The following is a 21,039-nucleotide window of genomic DNA, read 5'->3' as shown; positions in this document are numbered from 1 at the left end:
TGATTGGTCGTTCCTTCCGATAGAACTAAGTGATGTAACCAATGTCAGCAGGGAGAAAGAGAAGAGCCGATGTATGGACACATTTGTCCTTTGACGTTGTGACAAACAAAACGATGTGTAAACCATGTGGGGCGACTATCTCGGGTAAAAACGACATCTGCAAACCAGTCACCCAGATCTCCATGCAAAGGTCAGCATTTTAATGTCATGCAGGGTAAAGTGTTTTTCCCAGTTTAGAGAAAATCTCCACACCGCGGTGGATTAGCCTTTATAATCTTAGTCCTGAACACTGCCCTGTACCTTTCAGAGCGTCCTGCTGTAAAACACTCCTATTATCTCAGTGAGGTGGTGTTAATGATCAGGTGTGTGGGAAGCGGGTGAAACACTAATGTTAATATTATTAATAATATTGCATAACTTTGAATAAATGTTTAATTTTGTGTAAGTGTGTATAATGACTATTTCAAGGGAACTGAAGAAAAAGCATTTACATTTTACACCCTTTATATTTTAGTCGACTAAATCGACTGTAGATTTAGTCGACTATATTCTTACCATAATTTCGTCGACTAAATCTAAAACTATTCAGATGACTATATTTACAAATCTCGCAAACCCATATTTTATTTACAGCAGAGCATCGAAAACATATCAAATGTTCAAACTGAGAAAACAATCTCGTTCTAATTTTAATTTGAAGGCAGCAGCATGAGTGAGAGAAGCTGGGACTGCTCTGTGTTTCCCCACTGTGCAGCATCTCGCCTTCTTTTAGCTACAGTCTGTAAGCTGGGACCTGAGAGGAAACCAGTTTTCAGCCTCGTACCTGCACACATAGATTTGATGACGTTGATGCGCTGCAGATGATGACATATTTAAAGTCCTCACAGTTTTACGATGAGGAACATTATTCTGAATGCATCGATCCAGGTTTTTGCAGGTTGGTGAACCTCTGCCCATCTTTACCCTGAGAAACTCTGCACCTCTAAGATGCTCTCTTTAGACCCCAGCATGTTCCTGACCTGCTGCTAATGAACCTGATTAACTGCAAAATGCTCCTCCAGCTCTTTTTAGCACCACCTTAGACACGTGTTGCTGCCATCAATTTTAATAGAAGTTCATATTTTTCATGTTTGTTTTCTACGTTCTATTGCAAGTAAAATAAGAGTTTATGAGGTTCTCTTCTTATTTGCCTTTTACACAGTGAATCAGCTTTTTTGGAACTGGGGTTGTAAAAGCGGATCTTATCATGGAGGCAGTGGAGCAGTCAGTGGTTTCCCTGTGTCGTGGTTTACCTGTACTTTGGGTGGGTGATGGCGTAGATGATGGGGTTGTGGATGGCCGAGGCCTTGGCGATGATGGCGGGGATAGAGTTCATGTAGGGAGTCAACATGTCTGCGTACCTGTGGAGCAGAACAACCCTGGATCATTTCAGGAGCTGCAGCCGCCTCAGTCCCAGTGGCCCCCACGATCTAATGTGGGTGGTTATCTGGTGATGTGTGGCCCAGCAGGTTAACATGCATCATTAACACAGTACAGTGAACACATCCTGCTCCTTTTGCACTCGTGGGGAGCTTTGCATGACTCACAGTTCAAAGCTGATCCTTATTCATCTCTTAGCGGCTCTTTATTCGGACCCTCAGGGTCCTCTGTCTGGAACGAGTCAGCCAGTCTGACTCTTAAACTTTATTCTGATATTCCAGCTTCTGGAAGCCTACCGAAGGGCTGTGTCAGCACTCCCTCACATACGCAGAGTTGTACATCATTTTCATTTAAGATGAGATTTTAAGATGGACTTCCAAACATTTTTTGCCAGTGATAGTAAAGTCAGTATTTTTTTATTTTATCTTTTAAAAATATGAGAGAAGAAGACATTGACATAATGGGAGCATTTTAAATATTATTATTCAGGTGCTTTAATGTAACTTCAGCTTTCAGTTGTCTGCATGTGTCCTTCTTTCTCTGTGGGTGGTTAACCTGCCTCAGCCATGAGCTTGAAAGCTGCGGGGGTTAAAAATGTAAATGAGCCTCTTTGCTCTGAGAAATGCAGAGCACCATCTAGTGGACGTTAGAGGAAGTGCAACAGGCCAAAAGCTGATTTTTGGTTTCAGAGGCTGATGCAGATTCATTATTATTTTTTTATAGGAGTGGAAGTGTCAGTGTTTTACCCGGCGAAGGCGGTGAGAGCGACGGTGGAGTACGGCGACCAGGAGATGACGTAGAGCAGGATGACGATGAGAGCGATCTTCGCCATCTTCCACTCGTTCTGCAGCCGGTGGAAGCTCTTCACGGAGTCACGAGTGCTTCCGTGACTGTGAATGCTGCCGTTAATCTTCCCCACCGCCCTGAAAACACACACGGAGGCTTTAGGCAGCGAAGTCTGTGACGTAAACCGCTAAAGCCAGGCGCAGCTTAAGGAGAGGAATCAGGAAGTGAACTGACTGGTTGGTGCTGCGGATGGCGCGGAAGATGAAGATGTAGCAGTAGATGATGATGAAGAGAGGCAGGAAGAAGACGAAGATGAAGAGCAGCATGGTGTAGGCTCTCACGGACGGAGTGAAGGTCATGTAGTCCCACGTGCAGGAGGTCATCAGGCCCTCGGGGACGTAGGCACCTGAAACGTTAACACAAAGAGAGACTTTATTTTTCTTTGGGCCTCTTAAGAGCCACTCAGTGGGATTACTTTATGAGCACTGTTATTGTGTTCTACAGGGGGCGTGTCCCTTTGTCAGGTGTGCTGTAAGGCAGGTAAAGAGGTGCTAATATTCAAAGCGTGGTGTTTCCACCCTCGTTCCTGCTGAGCTCTCTTGTTTCTCTCCCTGTAGTCTGCTCTCTCCTTCAGTCTGTATCAGGCTGTCTGCTCTTCCTGTCACATCTTCATGTGTTTCTGGCTGAGCTGGAGTCTGCCATGACTACACGACACTGAAGTGCCTTTAAGTCTAACGCTGCACTTTGGGGCTACTTAAGGGACACTGTGCATGTTGTCATGTTGTCGCGTGGACGGGGCTGTGTGATGGCAGCAAAGCAGTGACAATATTCTAAATATAGCGTGTCGGCATGAGTCCTCACTCCATCCGAAGAACGGCGGCAGGCTCCAGCCCAGGGAGTAGGCCCAGGCCGCCGCGAGGATGAGGAGGGCGCGCTTCCGAGATAACACTCCGATAGACGTGAGAGGCCTCGTGATGACAAAGTAACGGTCGATGGCGATCACCGTCATCGTGATCATGGAGCAGATCCCGAAGAGAGCGCCGCAGAAAGCATACAGCTCACAACCTGCAGGCAACAGAGAGGGATTAGAGTCCACGAGTGACTTTAAACTGAGAACAAACCTCTTCTTTCCACTGTGGGAAATAAACCTCCTCACTCTCAATAAAATGACCTTCAGGCGTCTCTGAGGGACGGAGGACGAGCGAAACTCAGAGCTTCACATCATCGGAGAGGAGGAGGAGGGAAAAGGGGCTGCAGAGCTGAAGGTCGGCGCAAAAGACGAGCATCATTTTCACTTTAATTCATTTACGGATAGTTTGAGGGCTGCTTGCAAAAGAGAAACCAGGCGAGGCAGAAGCAGGTACAGCAGAAAGATGCAGTCACGAATGATAAACGTCGTTACAGAAACAAACACACGAACAGCCTCTGACTGACGGCCGGAGGCGACACAGCTAACTGAACCGGACCTCTGCACCGCGTTTGGGCCTTTTTTTAAATGAAGTTATTGGTACTAATTAGCACTAATGAGCAGGTGTCTGTCGCGTGTCTACCTTTCTCTCCAAAGATCCACTTCTTGTGCATGCTGGTGGTGAAGAAGATGGGAGACTGCGTGATGCACATCAGGAGGTCGGTGATGGCCAGATTAATGATGAACATGTTGGCCGGCGTCCGCAGGCTGCGACTCCTGCACACAGACGGATGTTACACACAAAAAGGAATGAAATGCATAAATGAATGAAACAAACTCCACAGAACACCTTCACTTCAGGCTGTTTCTGTATTCTTACATTTGATCCATTTTCACGTTTATGTCAGTGTTTCTTCCTGTAATTCCATCTTTCCTTCCGTGTTTTTCACCTTTGTTTGTGGATTTTTGTCTGGATGTAAATCCTGTTTTGTCACGTGGAGTTCATTCTTTGGGTGTACTTTGTGTTTTTAATATTTCTTTAAACTATTTAAAAATAAAATATTTCTTCTGCCGCCATCGCTCTCTGAGGTCAGCTGGACCTCAGGAGCTCTTTTGTTATTTGCTCGTTGGCCTTTGGACATTTTGCTCTTTTTGTTTCACCTTTGTGATTTTCAAAATAAAAGTTCCTTATTTTCTTTACCGCAGTGTGCCGTAACGTCTGCAGCCGAAGATAAAAGAAATCGGGATCACTGTGAAGTTTGCTGGAGCAGCTTCGTATTATTAGAGTCCAAGAATAAAAATCATAGACGCTCCACTGCGAGCAAAATATTCTAAGCTGTGAATATTAAGATAAGATAAGATAAGATAGTGTTTATTTGTCACATGCACAGTTATACACAGTACAATGCACAGTGAAATGTATTTTGTACCTGCAACCTTATATACACACACATATAAATAAGAAGAATAAAAATAAAAAAAAGTAATTCACACTATACACTATACTCTATATACTATACACTATACACACTTTTTAAATTAAATTATAATATTTACACTGTGCAATAATGGTCCAGTTAGGGCTCAGAGTTGAGCAGACGGATGGCTTGTGGGTAAAAACTCTTCTTCAACCTTTCAGTCTTAGCCCTCAGGCAGCGGTAACGCCGGCCTGATGGGAGCAGGGAGAAGAGAGAGTGTCCGGGGTGGCTGGGCTGTTTTAGGATCTTCATGGCCCTCAGCCTGCACTGCTTGGTGTAAATGTCCTGCAGGTTGGGGAGGGTGGTTCTGATGGTCCGTTCAGCTGAACGAACCACCCTTTTTAGGGCCATGAAGTCCTGCTTGGTGCAGTTTCCCATCCAGGTGGTGATGCTCCCACGCATGATGCTCTCGATGGTGCAGGTGTAAAAGTTCCTGAGCACCTTGAGTGGGAGCTTGAAGTCTCTCAGCCGCCTGAGGAGGTAGAGACGCTGTCTGGCCTTCTTCACAGTGATGTTTATGTGATGAGTCCAGGACAGGTCCTGTGAGATGGTCACTCCCAGGTATTTGAAGGTGTCCACTCTTTCCACCTCAGCACCACTGATGACAAGTGGATGGTAGTCCCTCTGCTGCTTCCTGCTGAAGTCCACGATCAGTTCCTTTGTTTTGCTGACGTTGAGCAGGAGGTGGTTCTCCTGGCACCAGTTCTCCAGGCGGGAGACCTCTCTCCTGTAGGCTGTCTCCTCATTGTGAGAGATTAGTCCCACAACAGCAGTGTCGTCAGCAAACTTGATGATGACGTTGGACTCTGACGTGGCCTCGCAGTCATGGGTGTACAGTGAGTACAGCAGAGGGCTGAGCACACAGCCTTGGGGGGATCCAGTGTTGAGGGTGAGGGAGGATGAGGTGAGGTGACCCACTCGTACCACCTGTGGTCTGCTGGTCAGGAAGCTGTGAACCCACCTGCACAGGGATGGGCCCAGGCCCAGGTCCAGCAGCTTAGAGACCAGCCTGGAGGGAACTATGGTGTTGAATGCTGAGCTGTAATCTACAAACAGCACTCTCACATAGTTCCCCTTACCAGTGTCTATGTGTGAATATTCGTCATGTTTCTGCAAGTACAAACTCAACATTTGTTTTGTTTTACAGACACACATTTGCATATTTTAAGAAACATCTTTTACACAAAACAATCAACATTTTTACTGCAGTGTTTCTTTGATGCACACAAATGACAGAAATGATTAAAGCAGCTTTGTTAAAAAAAGAAACTTAATTTCCACCAGATGAGCCGACTGTGAATTCTTCAGTAATGATCGAGTTTAATGGCCTTTAATCGGTTTCCTGGGCTTCGTGGTGTTTGGACCTGCACAGACTGAATGACTCTGAAGTCAGTCTGAAGGAAAACACTCGCTGCTGCTTCAGCTTCAACACGAGTGCTTAATCGATGCACTGTTCACCTCAAAGCAGCTCTGATTTTAGTGGAAGGAGGATCAATACCCATCCCAGGAATGGGCGGGTCGATACGCACATCAAATGTGCGTTAAGTGGAAAAGCTTCTTGAAGGAAGTGCACGAATCGTTGTGCTCTTTGTTTCTCTGCAGCGATGGAAGAAGAACAGATGGAGCGTTTCGGCTCCTTACAGTGGGACGAGCCCTTTTAGCTCCTCCCCTTTTATTCTGTTTGGTTACCCCCTGTGGGTGGGTGGGGCTTCTCCGGCTGAAATGACCATAAAAGGAAAATCCTTGCTCTATGACAGGGGTGCCCAAACTTGGCCCGTGGACTGCTCAGGCCCCACCCCCTACTTCCGGTCTGCGAATTGATGTCCAAAAGTAACATACAAATAACATACAAGTTACTTTTTTGACATTTCGCATTCCCTTCCAATTAAGAGGGTTAAGCGAAATGTCAAAATAGTAATAGACCAGAAGGGGGCGTGGCCGGAAGCGGCCCACAGGCCGCAAGTTTGGGCACCCCTGCTCTATGATATCATACAGGCTGAAGAGCAGGGAAAAATGTGATAAACTGAGTGTTTAGAGCGTTATTATAAACTCTGGTCATGTTTAATATGAACACCCATCACAGCTGATTGACAGGAAGGTCAAAATAAAGATTAAACAAACACGAGTGAGAGGCTGCATTTTCCAAGTTTCTGCTCACACCCGAAAGCAGCACGATGATCAGCGTACCTGCTGAAGGCGTATATGACCAGGAAGTTCCCGACCATGCCGGTGATGCCGATGGCGAGGATGACGGAGCCGATGGTGTAGTGGGCGTGGTCGGGCACATCCACTGTGGGAAACAGGCGTGGCGTCTCGGGCACCATCGCCACCTGGAGGATAAAACACAACATTACAGGTGAGAGTGACACTTCCAAAACTGCACAAATCAACACATGATCACAAAGAGACTTCTTCTTCCTCTGCCAGCTGCTCCCTTTAGGGGGCGCCACAGTGGATCATCTGCCTCCACCTCCCCCTATCCCAGCATCCTGAGCTTGCACATGTTGCATCTTCTACAGATGATTAGTATGCAGATGATATCCAGATGTTATTTCTAAGGTGGAATTGGTGCAAACTGTGCTTTTATTGTTTGGATCATTGTTACTCATCATCACTGTTGCATCTGTCCAAAAAGCAGCTGCAGGTCTTTGGACTCATTCTAGGAGGAGATCTCAGGTTTCTCCCACTTCGTCTCCTCGCTGGCTCTCTGTCAGCGTTCGAGGCCGTTTTTATTAAATTCTTGTTTTAACCTTTAAAGCTTTGAATGCTAAAGCGCCCCCAGTGCACCTCAGGAGTTTTTATTTAGGTCTTTGGAGATTACTGCGGGTGTTGGTTTTAAAACACATGGAGACCAGCCCTCATCTCTCAGTTTTACTGATCCAGGCAGAAATTATTTGTTCTGTGGCTTGATTTTTTTCTCTGGTTTGTGTCTGGAAATAAACTTCACTTATCAGAGGTCACATTTTTCAGCCATAACATCTCATTTTTCTTAAAGGGCAAAAAGTGATTCCTCCAAATGTTTCAGAATAGAAGCCTCATTAGGAAAGCATGGTTTCTAAGCACTGAAAAACTAAGAGGACTTTTAATTTGAAACCGGAACCGGAAATGATGAATTTGAATAAACAAAGCAGGAGTGAAAAGCACTAAAACGCTGACTGTTAGAAAGCCACAGTTTGGTTGTCAAACAGAAGGAAAGGACTGGGCCGTCTGCAGAGGACACTTTGCTGCCTTGTTTACATGTAAACCTGATATTCTGGAAGCTTTTAAGGTGGAACGTTTTCCTGCATGTCGGTCAGAGCCGGAGTCACAAATAGATGAACGCTTTAAATATCAGCGATCCACATCTGACTCGTCAGTGTGCCTTTATTGGCTCTCTTGGATGAAGCAGACTTCAGTGAGGATTGAGTTTCACTCCGATTAGACTAAATGTGAATATTTTAAGTCTCAAGGCGTCTGTGACCTCTTCAGGGTCAGAGGAGCAGGGGCAGGGTGGGTCTGCAGGATCAGAAACTGACACATTTCTGACTTCTGATCACTGTGGGAGAGCCCGACTCTGAAACTGACACTCTAATGATGACGGTATAAAAGATAATCAGATACGAGTTGTCTTCAGTCCGTTCAGATTGCAGAGCTTCAGTGTTTCCTGCTGTATATGTACAAAAAAAATCATCCATCTGCTTCTTTTCCCTCTGTGTGCTCATAAATACACACTTTGTTCTGTACATTAAACATGGCTTATTGTTGTTTAATGACATGACAATTAGGGGCAGCATGGTGGAACAGTGGTTAGCACTGTTGCCTCACAGCAAGAAGGTCCCGGGTTTGACTGTGTGTGGAGTCTGCATGTGTATGGGTTTTCTCCGGGGGCCTCTGGTTAATTGAATTAGCCTGTAGGTGGTTGTCTGTGTGTTAGCGACAGGCTGGACCCCGCCCCCCTCTGGGTTAGGCTCCAGCCAGGACATGAAAATTCAAACCATAGTTCAAAGTGTGTTTGGACCGAGTCCACGATGGACACAGACAGATCCACAGAAATGTGATGGTCAGGATTTAGAAAAAGGTTGTCATAAATGTTTTTCTGTTATATAGTTTGCACACACAAGATGGCGGCGCGCATAGTCGCAGCGGCTCAGTGCTCTCCTTTTCGGTGCTCTGTGAAATTGTGTATGTTGTTATGTGTGCTTCAACTGTGGCTCAACACATCACCATTATGTCGGGCGGACATTATAACATACAGACGGCACGAACTCCTACATATAGGAGCACAAAGTGAGCAGGCGGTTATGGCTGACTTCCTCCACTCTCACAACATCCCGGTGGACATCGCCAGACCACCTGGCTCTTTGTGGTTCATCATCCCTGTGAGGGGGGGTCGCAGACGGAGACGGCGCAGAGAAAGGAGGCAGAAAAGAGGCGGCAGAGCTGGCGTTTTGGAGAGGCTACGTAAACGGCCTCATAGACCTCCGTTACCCAGTGTTTTCCTCGCCAATGTAAGATCACTCCCGAATAAAATGGATGAGTTGAGACTGCTGGTGGCTACAAACAGGACCGTGAAGGACTGCTGCGTTTTGCTCTTCACTGAGACCTGGCTTCATTCATCCATTCCTGATGCAGCCATCGAGCTAGCCGGCAGGACAACGCACCGGCATGACAGAATGCGGACCTCCGGTAAGAGCAGAGGAGGGGGTGTGTGCTTGTATGTAAACAACAGCTGGTGTACAGACAGTATGACTGTGAACAGCCACTGCTCTCCGGACCTGGAGTACATGACTGTTAAATGCAGGCCCATCTATCTGCCCCGTGAGTTTACAGCTGTTTTGATCACTGTTGTTTATCTTCCCCCTGATGCTAATGCTAACTCGGCTGTTAGTCTCTTACATGACACGGTTTGCAGTCAACAGAGCAGATATCCTGAGGCTGTACACATCATTGCAGGAGACTTTAACCATGTCGATTTAAAGACTGTTCTACCCAAGTTCCATCAGCATGTTAAATGCCCTACAAGAGGGAACAACACACTGGATAAAGTCTACTCTAACATCAAGCTGGGTTTCAGGGCTGTGCCACTGCCACATCTGGGCCAGTCAGACCATCTGTCCCTGCTTATGATTCCAGCATACACCCCCCTCAGCAAAACTGCTCTTTCTACATCTAAGACTGTTCAGACCTGGCCTGAAGGTGCCTCTCAACAGCTGCAGGACTGCTTTGAAACAACTGACTGGGACGTATTCAAGCACCAGGACCTGGAGCAGTATACCTCGGCTGCTCTGGACTACATCAAGTTCTGCACCGACACTGTAACTGTGGACAAGAATATCCGGGTTTTTCCAAATAGAAAGCCATGGATGAATGGAAAGGTGCAGAGCTTACTCAGAGAGAGGAACATCGCCTTCAGAGCTGGTGATGGGGCGCTTTACAGCGCTGCCAGAGCCAACCTGAAGAGGGGCATCAGGGAGGCCAAGGCTGTGTATAAGAGGAGGATTGAGGACTGTTTCCAGAGCCACGACTTCAGGCACGTGTGGCAAGGGGTTCGGCATATTTTGAACTACAAACCCAGCCTGTTAGTTGATCAGCGTAACATCAATCTGGCAGAGGAGCTGAACAGCTTCTTTGCACACTTTGAGGTACAGCAACCAGAGACAGCCATCCAACATCCCTCAGCAGGCAGCAGCAGCATCCTCAGGCTGCAAGAGCAAGAGGTGAGGCGTATGCTGGAAACTGTGAACCCCAGGAAAGCTGTGGGGCCCGATGGTGTCTCTGGACGGATACTGAAGGTCTGTGCGGCTCAGCTGGCTGGTATTTTTACCAGCATTTTTAACCAGTCCCTGAGCCAGGCTGCTGTCCCTTCCTGCCTGAAGTCCTCCATTATCGTCCCCATCCCCAAGAAGAACACTATCAGAGGTTTGAATGACTACAGGCCAGTAGCACTCACACCAATTGTTATGAAGTGCTTTGAAAAGCTTGTCCGGGCTCACGTCATCTCCAGTCTCTCCCCCAGACTAGACCCCCACCAGTTTGCCTACAGAGCCAACCGGTCCACAGAGGACGCCATTGCCACGGCCCTCCACTCTGCCTTCTCTCACCTGGAGCAGGGGGGGAACTACGCTCGGCTGCTCTTTGTGGACTTCAGCTCGGCGTTTAACACCATCCTTCCTGGCAGACTGGTGACTAAACTGTCAGATCTGGGGATACCACGCTCCACCTGTCTTTGGATCAAGGACTTCCTGACAGACCGTTCCCAGAGGGTAAGAGTAGGTCCCCACCTCTCTTCAGCCATCAGCCTCAGCACCGGCTCTCCACAGGGCTGTGTGCTGAGTCCCCTACTCTTCACCCTCTACACACATGACTGCACCTCCATACATGCCAGTAACTGCATCATTAAGTTTGCGGATGACACCACTGTGGTGGGGCTCATATCAGGCGGGGATGAGTCAGCATACCGGGACGAGGTGCAGCGGCTGTCAAGGTGGTGCAGTGAGAATAACTTGATCCTGAACACCACTAAGACAAAGGAGATGGTAGTAGACTTTAGGAGGACAACACATGTCATTCAACCTCTGTTCATCGAGGGGGATGAAGTGGAGCTGGTTTCAGATTTTAGGTTCCTGGGAGTACATCTGCAGGATGATTTGACCTGGAGTATCAATACGACCAGCATTGTCAGGAAGTCCCAACAGAGACTGCATTTCCTGAGGGTTCTTAGGAGCAACTATCTGACCCAGAATCTGCTGGTGTCCTTCTACCGTTGCTGTGTAGAGAGCATCCTGACCTACTGTCTGTGCGTGTGGTTCAACAGCTGCACAGCAGCAGACAGGAAAACACTCCAGCGAATCATCAACACGGCTCAAAAGATCATAGGCTGTCCCCTGCCCTCCCTCCAGGAACTGTTCAATGCCCGCTGCCAGAGGAGGGCACAGAACATCCTCCAGGACCCCTCACACCCTGGACACTCCTTGTTTCAGCTACTGCCATCAGGCAGACGTTTCAGGACAATGAAGGCCAGAACAAACAGACTGAGGAACAGCTTTTATGCCAGAGCCATCATTGAACTGAACTCTGTGTGGTTTGGACAGTGATGTGGGGTGGTAGTGCTGACTGTGTGCGTGCGTTGGTGTGTGTATTGGGGCTAGATTCGTCTGTTAATTTACTATTGTGCACTGTATTTTAGTAATCATTTTTATCACTCATATTTTTATTATTTTATTATTTATTGTCTGAGGCACCTAGAAAGGAATGCATTTTAAATTTCGTTGTGCAACTTCTGTGTACAATGACAATAAAGATTCTGATTCTGAAATTGAACAATATTTCCTGTTTCTTGGAGTCTGAAGTTTCAGCTTCGCTCTCAGGGGTCCAAATAAGCATATAAAACTGACTCCTCACACTGCCTCTGCAATGACTAAAAGTCCTCTTTGGGTTGATATTAAAACCCAAATAACAGATTTAAAGTCCTTCAAACTGCTGCTGTAAAACCGCCTTCATGTTCCTGTCATTATTATTCCACTCAGAGGAAAAGCTTCACACTCACAGACCTCACTAATCACTAACCAGCAACTTAAATTCCTCCTGACAGGCAGCGTTTCCATCACTGGTTCTAATTAACCTCCTCTGAGCCTCCTCCCTCTGTCAGGCCTCAGAGATCTTCATCCCATCTCCCTGTTGCCATCTTAGCAGCAGAAATCAGCGCCAGCAGGAACATCAGGAACAGCTAATCAGAGCCGGAGGTCAGCCGGAGGATCGGACTGACGTCGTCCTCGCAGGGCGGCGTGTGCTCCCCGTTCCTCCTGCTGCTGCACGAACACGTCTGCAGGAAACAACTTAAACCAGAACCGAGAAAGCGGATGAACGTGAATCCTCCTGAAGCTGGGACCTGTGATGACGGCGTCTGTGGGAGGGGCTACCACAAGAAACTCAATGCAGCAGACAGATCCTGTCCTCCACTGAAGTGACCTAAACTTTTATTAGAAATGTGGAGCAGTAATCGTTTTCCGGGCCCCAGACTGACGAATTTGTGCCGACTCGCGGTTTTCCATATCAGACACCAAAAAGCGGTGACACGGTGACCTGCAGCTGACCTGCAGCTGACCCGTCGTGACCCACGTACAGCTCTTTCTATTCTTATTTTTCTTCATGAAATAAAGTTCCTCTTTTTTGCATCGGACACTCAGCGTGCTGCGTTCGGGTCCAATTTAGAATCAGGATTTAACCTGACAAGCTCTGTCCTGTGGATGGAGAGTCCACACAGGCGCACAGCACGAAGCTCCAGAGAGACTCTGAGCAAACAAAGTCCTGCTATCTCAAACGTTTCCACAGAGACGTCCACAAACTCCACTGAATGAACAGTGGAATAACCTGGACTGAGTCATGCTGTAACAGAGCGGCTCTTCATGACGTACAGATGTCTCTTGGTCAGTGTATGCACAAACACACACACACTAGAAATCTGCATCTGTGTGTTCATGTCTGCTGCAGTGACCCATGAAAGCAGCACAAAGGCTGCACACACGAGTCACATCCACTGAGATCTGTCTGATGCTCAGCTGTTCTCAGAGCCCCGCCTCAAAAACAAACAACTTGCTGACGATGATGATGATGATGATGATGATGATGATGATGATGATGATGATGATGGAGTCCGACATGTTGTGACAGGAGGGAAAAATTTCAGCTCAGCTTTGAGGCGACTGTTGTGATTTGGTGCTGTATGAATAACATTGAACTGAAGGACGAACATCCTGCCTCACAGAGAGACTCAGAGGAAGGTCGCCTCTAAACCAAACACAACACCTGCAGGTGAATCAACAGCACCTGCATACACTCCCCAGCCACTTCATTAGGTACACGTGTTCAGCTGCTCTGTATTGTGGCAGCAGCTCGGTGCATTCAGACACGCTGAAGTTCAAACTGAGCCTCAGACTGATGATGATTTAGATGAGCGTGGTGTGGTTGTTGGTCTGAGTGTGTCAGAAACTGCTGATCTGCTGGGATTTTCCTCACAGCATCTCTGAGGTTCACAGAGCAGGTCTGAGAGAGAGTGAAACTGCTGCTGAGGTCAGAGGTCAGAGGAGGATGGACAGACTGCCTCCAGCTGAGAGGAAGAACCGCTCGTTATAACCGAGGTCTGCAGAAGAGCATCTCTGAAGCTTGGATCACAGCAGCAAAGAAACAGGAAACTGAGGCTGCAGTTCACACAGAGCACCAAAACTGGACAACAGAAGGTTGGAGGAACGTTGCCTGGTCTGATGGTAGGCTCAGTTTGAAAGCATGGATCCTTTGGGCTCTTTAGCACCAGTACCTACCTGAGTGCTGCTGCTGACCATGTCCATCCCTTTATGACCTCAGTGATCTTCTGATGGCTGCTTACAGCAGGAGAACACACCGTGATACAAACTGCTGTCTTGACCATCACAGTGAGTTCGCTGCAGTCAGACGGCCTCCACAGTCACAGATCTCAGTCCATCAGAGCTCCTTGGGGATGTGGAGGAGCGGGAGATTCCCATCAGGGATACGGCCGACACATCTGCAGCATCTGTGTGACGCTGTGATGTCAGCATGGACCCAAATCTGTTTCTAGCAGCCAGCTGAATGAAAGCAGCTCTGAAGGAAACGGGGGCCAACCCCATAACAGCAGGGTGTACCTAATGAAGTGGCAGGTGAGTGTATATGTAACCCACAGTCGTTACAGTAAAATCTTTGGGTCATGAAGTCAAACAGCAGCCGGCTGTAAATGAATGAAGCAGGAGAGGAAAAGTCCAAAAACAGGAAAAAGACATTTTGTGTGTCTTTGTTGTGATCTTAAGTCCTGTTTTTCTCTCTTTATTGTTCTTGTTGTTGTTGTTTTGCATCATATGTTTGAGTCTCCTTCTGGGAGATCTTCGAGCTGAGGAGCTGAGGCCTTCGACTCATTCATGTGGAAGCTGCTTCCTCAGGTGAGTTTTGTATCCTCGCGTCTCCTCCTCTGAGATGATTATGTTCTCCTCTTAAATCGATAAATAAATTTCAGCAGAGTCATAATCGGGGCGGTGACCTGTGGAGGAATACTGAAATGAGTGACGAGGCTGTCGGAGTCGTTAAAATGCAAAGTCACGCGGCTGCTGCGAGGCTTCATTTAAAATATTCGCTCATTTGAAATCAAAGTTCATCTGCAGTCCGCCTGAAATCATTATGAAAATGTTTTCCGTCTCGTTGGCGGCCGCTGCTGTCGTCTTTGCCGCGAGGCCACAAATCCTCCCTGCAGACGAGCTGTGGCCCGCCGAGCGCAGCGCGGCCCGTCACAAAGGATTGGGCGTTTCGGCCGAGGGAGGATGGCTGGAGACCGTCCTCACAGAGCCGACGGATCCTGTCAGCAGAACTCCTGCTGTGCAGTTATTCCAAGTCCTCCGAGTCTGTCTGTGCTTCTGGGAACAAACCCTTTATGTCTGCTTATCAGCCCAGATCTGCTGCTCACATAAATCTGTATTAACTATGATTATTATCAAAATGCTGCAAAGGTTTATCTAAATTCAGCAGTTTATGTCGCCACGTTTTCATTGTTACCAGGTTACAAGTTCGCAGTGTTTTTAGTATCATCACAAAGGTACAGAGAGCAGAAGGCGAGCTGGCAGAGGCAGTGTGATGCTTTGGGCAATGTTCTGCTGGGAACCCTTGGGTCCTTCCATCTATGTGGATGATACGTATCACCTAGCTAAGCATTGTTGCAGACCATCTACACCCTTTCATGGAAACAGCATTCCCTGATGGCTGCGGCCTCTTTCAGCAGGATAACGCTCCCTGCCACAAAGCAGGGATGGTTCGGAATGGTTTGAGGAGCACAACAATGATTTGAGGTGTTGACTTGGCCTCCAAATTCCTAAGATCTCAATTCAATCGAGCATCTGTCGGATGTGCTGGACAAACCAGTCCAGTCCATGGAGGCCCCACCTCACAGCTTCCAGGACTTAAAGGATCAGCTGGTAACATCTTGGTGCAGATACCACAGCACAGCTTCAGGGGTCTGCTGGAGTCCATCGATGGGTCAGGGCTGTTTGGCAGCTAAAGGGGGACCAACACAATGTTAGGCAGGTGGTCATCATGTTATAGCCGATTGGTGTATTTTGGTTGTTCTGCAGTTCTTTCTCGTGGTTTTGGTGTTTTGGCGTCTCTTTTAGGTGATTCTTCATCTGGGGGGGGGGTTTGAGTCGTGGTCTTGGGTCTACAATGATTGATTTGGAGGTTTTTGTGGTAGTTTGGAATCTTTTTTGAAGTTTGGGGGTCTCTGTGGTGAGTTTGAGCCTTTCTGAAGTGGTCTGGAGTAACTTTGTGGTGATTATGGCTCAGATTTTGGTTGTGTGTCTGTTTGCGGTTGTTTATGCATGTTTATCAGAGTTTGGGATCTCTCAGTTTAAGTATGGACTGTCATGCAGGTGAAGACCTGAACAGGATGTTTGCTGCTTCTACGCAAAGTACGATGCTTCCTGGTAATGAAAGCCATTGAATTCTTCTATGATTTTATTGAGGGGGGGGGGGACTGGTTTGATGCATCCAATACTTTGGCAGGATAAGATAAACATACCCTAGGAAGATGGAGGAGAAGGCCCATCAGAAAGACGAGAAATTAAGAAGTAAAATCTCATCATGTCCAAATAACCTGAAGGGTTGATCTGAAGAAAAAATATATATTTAGTGTTAAGCATGCTTGTATGCTCAGTTTTCAGCACACGTGATATGAAATGATTTCAGCGATGATCCACGGCGCCCACGTACAGCAGCACGAACCGTTACGGTTTAATAATGAAACACAATCACGCCGCATGCATTTCTGAGTGTGGCCGACCCAGATTACAGCCTCACTGTAATTACTGACGTGCTGGGATCACTCTGGATGTAATTAATGCTCACAGCTTCATGCGTGCGCATCATCATTCCTTATCTGCTCTGTAGGAACTTTTTCCCACCCCAGAGGATCTCATGCTGTCTGTTAGAAGTCATCTGAAAGTCAGGAAATCTTCTCAGACTGAAGCCGTGTTTGTCAAACTTGAGGCTCGTGGCCTGAAGTTTGGACAGGAGGGGATTTATTGGCGGGTCAGCTGATAACAGAGCGTCTTTGTTCTGGACAAACAGTTCTCAAAGGAATAAAGAAGCCGTTCTTCAAGTTTGACAACGGCTGTAAAAAAAACAGATCAGGTGACCTGAAAGCTTGAAGTTCCCACGTCTGTAGGAAGCCTTCTTCTTGAACTCATGGGTGTGCTGGATGCTTCCCTGCAGGCTCCTTCTGGCCTCAGTGACCTACAGTAATGATGAGCTGCTGTTTCTCTTTGCTGAAATGAGCTAGCTGTCTGCTAGGCTTCACCTCAGCTAACTGGAGTCTCTGAACTGGACCTCTGGATGTGTTTGTGCTGTTGGAGCCTTTTAAATGCAATTATCAGACCAATAATATGGCTGCTGTGGCTTCATTGGACTAACAGACAGTCTAACAAGGTGGAGCTCCAGTTTGGATGGAATTCGAGGATTTTATTTGGATGTTACTGATCAGTAGGTATCTGTGCGTGTGATGCTCCCGTACAGTCTGGCATTAGCTGATGCTACTACTGAGGCTTCAAAATTTAAGTCCAAATACAGCGGGTAATACGTGGTCCATTTTTTATATACAGTCTGTACGCCCTGACTCAGTGTTGAAGCCTGCCTCTAGTGGTCATTAGAGGAACTGCAGGTTCTGGTTTATCTTTCAGTCCCAGAGTTCGATGCATTGAAAATAGCTGAAAGCATTTAAAGGAACCTCAAAAAACGTACTTCACTCACAGCATGGAAGATGACATTGAATAACAATCCTCCTAGACATAAATCAGGAAAACGTGCAGCACAGACACAGAGGCTCTGTGCATACAGAATATTTTACGGCCAGTTTGCCAGAGTGAAGCCGGAAGCCTCAAACTCTGAGTCAAAGACAGAGCAGCACGCGCGCTCGCTGGCAGCCTTCCACTGCTGCACAATCCAGACACAAACACACACAAACAAACACACAAATCAGGGCAAAATGTTCCATCTGAGCACACCGTCGATGAACAGGATCAGACGAAGTCACACTGTGAGGAGGATCAGTGCAGAAAATCCACATCACAGGCTTCATGTGGCTCCAATCTTCCAAAGAGGAGACGATGAGGAGACGATCGCCTTCCTCATACCGATGCACAAAAACTCACTCGCTGTGTCTAAACACAGCAGTAGATGGAAACAATCACAGTCTTTATTTTGCAGATAAAAGTAAAGTCTGAGTGAAATCTGATGATTTGCTTTTGAGAAAATATTAAATATCACCATCCCTCCTGTCTGCCTGTCATCAACATCACTAATTACTTAATTATTAAGTCATAAAACTTTACATTACAAAGACAAGTCTTAGTTTGTTCTAAAACATTAAAGGTGGATTAACACAAATGAATGTATTAAACAGATTCTGCAGAGAAATATTGATCAGATCAATAAAAATCCTCTCTGGAAGCATTCCTGTCTGCCTTTGAACGATGAGCCAAAAACCTGCAGGGAAATATTAAACTGGAAACATCAAACTGAGCTTTACACCAAATTCTTCTCTGCAGAAAAAAATAATCAGACCCGACTTTTTATTTCTGCAGCCAAGAAAACGTCTGCATTTCACTGCCGGCCAAAAACCCATCAACATTCCCGATACAAATCACATTATCTCCGAGATGTTATCGACAAATATTGGAAGAATCAATCGATATGTTTCTGGAAAAAATAATCTTTAGCTTCAGCCGTGACCTTCAGATAATGAGTTAACCAGAGAGGAAGAATGCAGATGCTTTTAATTTGAAAAAGGAAAAAAGAACCTGATCAGACGGTTCCTGCAGGTCTGAATGAGGGTCAGAGTAATTATGCTATTATTACTGACCAACTAACACACACACACACACACACACACACACACACACACACACACACACACACACACACACACACACACACACACACACAAAGAAATCTGAAGTTAATTTTCTGCAGAACAATTTGATTTTAAACCACTGACCTTGCAATAACAACCTGAAACCAGCCACACAGGGACGGACGGACGGACGGAGGGATAGGCCTAAGCTCAGAGGCAGGTCATCACCAGTAAGAATGAAAAAAATCATGAAGCTAAAACATAAAATAGCATGAAACACGATAAAACAACAAAAATGTACCCATAGTAACCACAAAGATCCACAAACCACCACAAACATCCCCACAACCACCAACATGAGACCCCAAAGCACAACTAAAACACAAACAACAAAAATAAACCTCAAATGACTCTAAATAACACAGCTGTATGGATTCATGGTCTGACATGAAGCTCTTTCACAGCAGGCTCATCGTTTACTGCGTCCTCTCACTGAGGCCGATCATCACTGAGCTGTCCGAGGGTTCAGGTTAGGATCAGGTTTGTGTGGCGCTGGATCACCAAACCCACTGTGTTAGTGAGAGTCCTCACAAAGATACAAATGAAAGCCTGTGTGTGTGTGTGTGTGTGTGTGTGTGTCCTCTTTTCATCAGTCATCCTTGAAAACTTCCCACGCCCCAGCTGACTGAACTGCTGCATCACATGACAGCTTTCAGTGTGTGTGTGTGTGTGTGTGTGCGCGTTCAGAGCCTCTTACACAACAGGCATTACCAAAGCGATTGGGGTCATGCTCACACAGATCAATAACTTTATGAAGCACTGAGTGGAATCAAACAGGAGGTGAACACGTCTGTGCTGAGCTCATTTTGAATATGATCAGATTCAATTTTAGGATCTTTATTATTATCGTAATCACAGACGTGGCTTCACTTTAAATATCGGAGCCGTTCTCCTCTCCTAGAGCAGCTTTGCATGATTCACAGTTCAAAACAATCCTTCTTTACCCGATCCTCGACCCTCTTTTCATCCTGTCTGAAACGAGCTGTTTTAGCTCCTCCCCCTTTTAAGACAACTTCTGATTGGCTGACCTTAATTAACAAACAGCATATAAGGTGCTTCTGCACCTTAGTTGACCATATTAGGGACGTCCCCTCTCTACAACATCATACCTTCCTGATTACTTCGTTTTTTGCATATTCGTCACACTTATATTTCAGATCATCAGTTCAATTTTAATATTAGACAAAGAACAGCTGATCATTAAATTGATGATTTTATTTATTAGGGGCAAACCCTCCAAACCCACCTGCCCTGTGTGTGAAACATCGCCCCGCCTCATTAACCATAAAGCTGAGTTCGGCTTCTCCGCCACCCTCATGCCTGATCCCTGAAACAGAAGCTGTGTGACAGAGTGAAGCAGGCTGACGGAGCTCAGGAAGCAGCACATCATGCAGTGATGTAAAGAACCAGCTGAGGAACAAAGTCAGTGACATCTATCAGTCACTGACTGAGAAACAGGAAGCAGCCAAATACAAGGATCCAAACTTCAAACATGAAAGATAAAGGTGCCCGACACGCACGGCTACAAGCACTGATCGTCTCCATTATTAAAAGTGTTGCTTTTTAAAGACCTCTCCTGAATTTAAAGATCAAATGTAGAAACTTTAGTAGTTATAAAGACTCCTCAAATGCTGCTGCAGAGAGAGTTCGTACAGCACAGACCATCGTCTGCAGGCTCGTTTCCCTGGAGATCATACAACATTTAAACTGAGCTCACAAAGGATGAAATCCAGCACTGACAATAAAACACACCCTCGAGGGCCTTGTTCATGAGTCAAACACACCGAGCAGTTCAGCAGCGTTTGCAGGATCCAGACGTCACACAGAGAGATTCAAAGAAAAGCTTTATTTACACACGACTTCTGCTTCAGATGGAGGTCTGCAAACTGAACCCACTGGGCCACAGAAACACTCTTCACTGACTACATCTACCTGCCTGCAAGACCACACGTCTGCAGCCACGTTAGCGCTGCTACACCTGCTACACAGCAGACAGCTGAACAGCTACATGGCTGAAAAACTGCGTCTCTGTTTGGATCCAGCTGCAGAGCTCTGACCTACAGGACTCTAAAGATGAGCTTGGACTCAGAGCAGCGAAACAATGGCTGATGGGACGGTGCAAAGTTTTCTCATTAGCAACAGTTTCTATTTCAGTCACCACAAAAGACCAAAAACATGAAAAAAAGAGTGTTGGACTCATCAGCTGTCATCGTCCTCCTGAATAAATTCTTTGTCATGTGATTCAGTCGGAACGTCAAATGTCAGAAAAAGCTCCTGAACACAGAAATTCAATTTTATTTTATTTACATAGCACCAAATCACAACAAACAGTCGCCTCAAGGCGCTTTAAACTGTAGGTAAAGACCCTACAATAATACAGAGAAAACCCAACAATCTGCCGAATTCTGCCATAACCCGAGGCTCCTCCCAAATTTCTATTACAGGTCTACTCTGAGTTCTACTCTGCACCCTCCAAGGCTGAGCCCTGAAACCTTTGGAGGTCATTTCTGCTG

At 46.5% G+C, this 21,039-nt stretch overlaps 1 protein-coding gene across 3 annotated transcripts in view; it reads right to left on the bottom strand.

Annotated features, from left to right (window-relative positions):
* opn4a (opsin 4a (melanopsin)) overlaps window positions 1-21,039 on the bottom strand; it is a 36,626-nt gene that overhangs the window by 7,864 nt on the left and 7,723 nt on the right. For 2 of the 3 annotated variants that reach the window (XR_004021089.1, XM_030747725.1), the window contains exons 3-8: window positions 6,778-6,920; window positions 3,756-3,889; window positions 3,067-3,270; window positions 2,440-2,611; window positions 2,166-2,342; window positions 1,293-1,400 (exon numbers count right to left, since the gene is read on the bottom strand). Coding sequence is in view for 2 of the 3 variants with exons in the window: in XM_030747725.1 (XP_030603585.1) it covers window positions 1,293-1,400; window positions 2,166-2,342; window positions 2,440-2,611; window positions 3,067-3,270; window positions 3,756-3,889; window positions 6,778-6,920 (938 nt within the window). In the remaining variant the exon portion in view is untranslated. Of the gene's footprint in view, window positions 1-1,292; window positions 1,401-2,165; window positions 2,343-2,439; window positions 2,612-3,066; window positions 3,271-3,755; window positions 3,890-6,777; window positions 6,921-16,754; window positions 16,843-21,039 lie in introns of those variants that run through there. The other variant, XM_030747726.1, reaches the window with a different exon arrangement.

The sequence above is a fragment of the Archocentrus centrarchus genome, chromosome 15 (genome assembly GCF_007364275.1).
Source record: "Archocentrus centrarchus isolate MPI-CPG fArcCen1 chromosome 15, fArcCen1, whole genome shotgun sequence".
NCBI lineage: Eukaryota > Metazoa > Chordata > Actinopteri > Cichliformes > Cichlidae > Archocentrus > Archocentrus centrarchus.
This window is presented reverse-complemented; position numbering and strand designations above follow the sequence as displayed.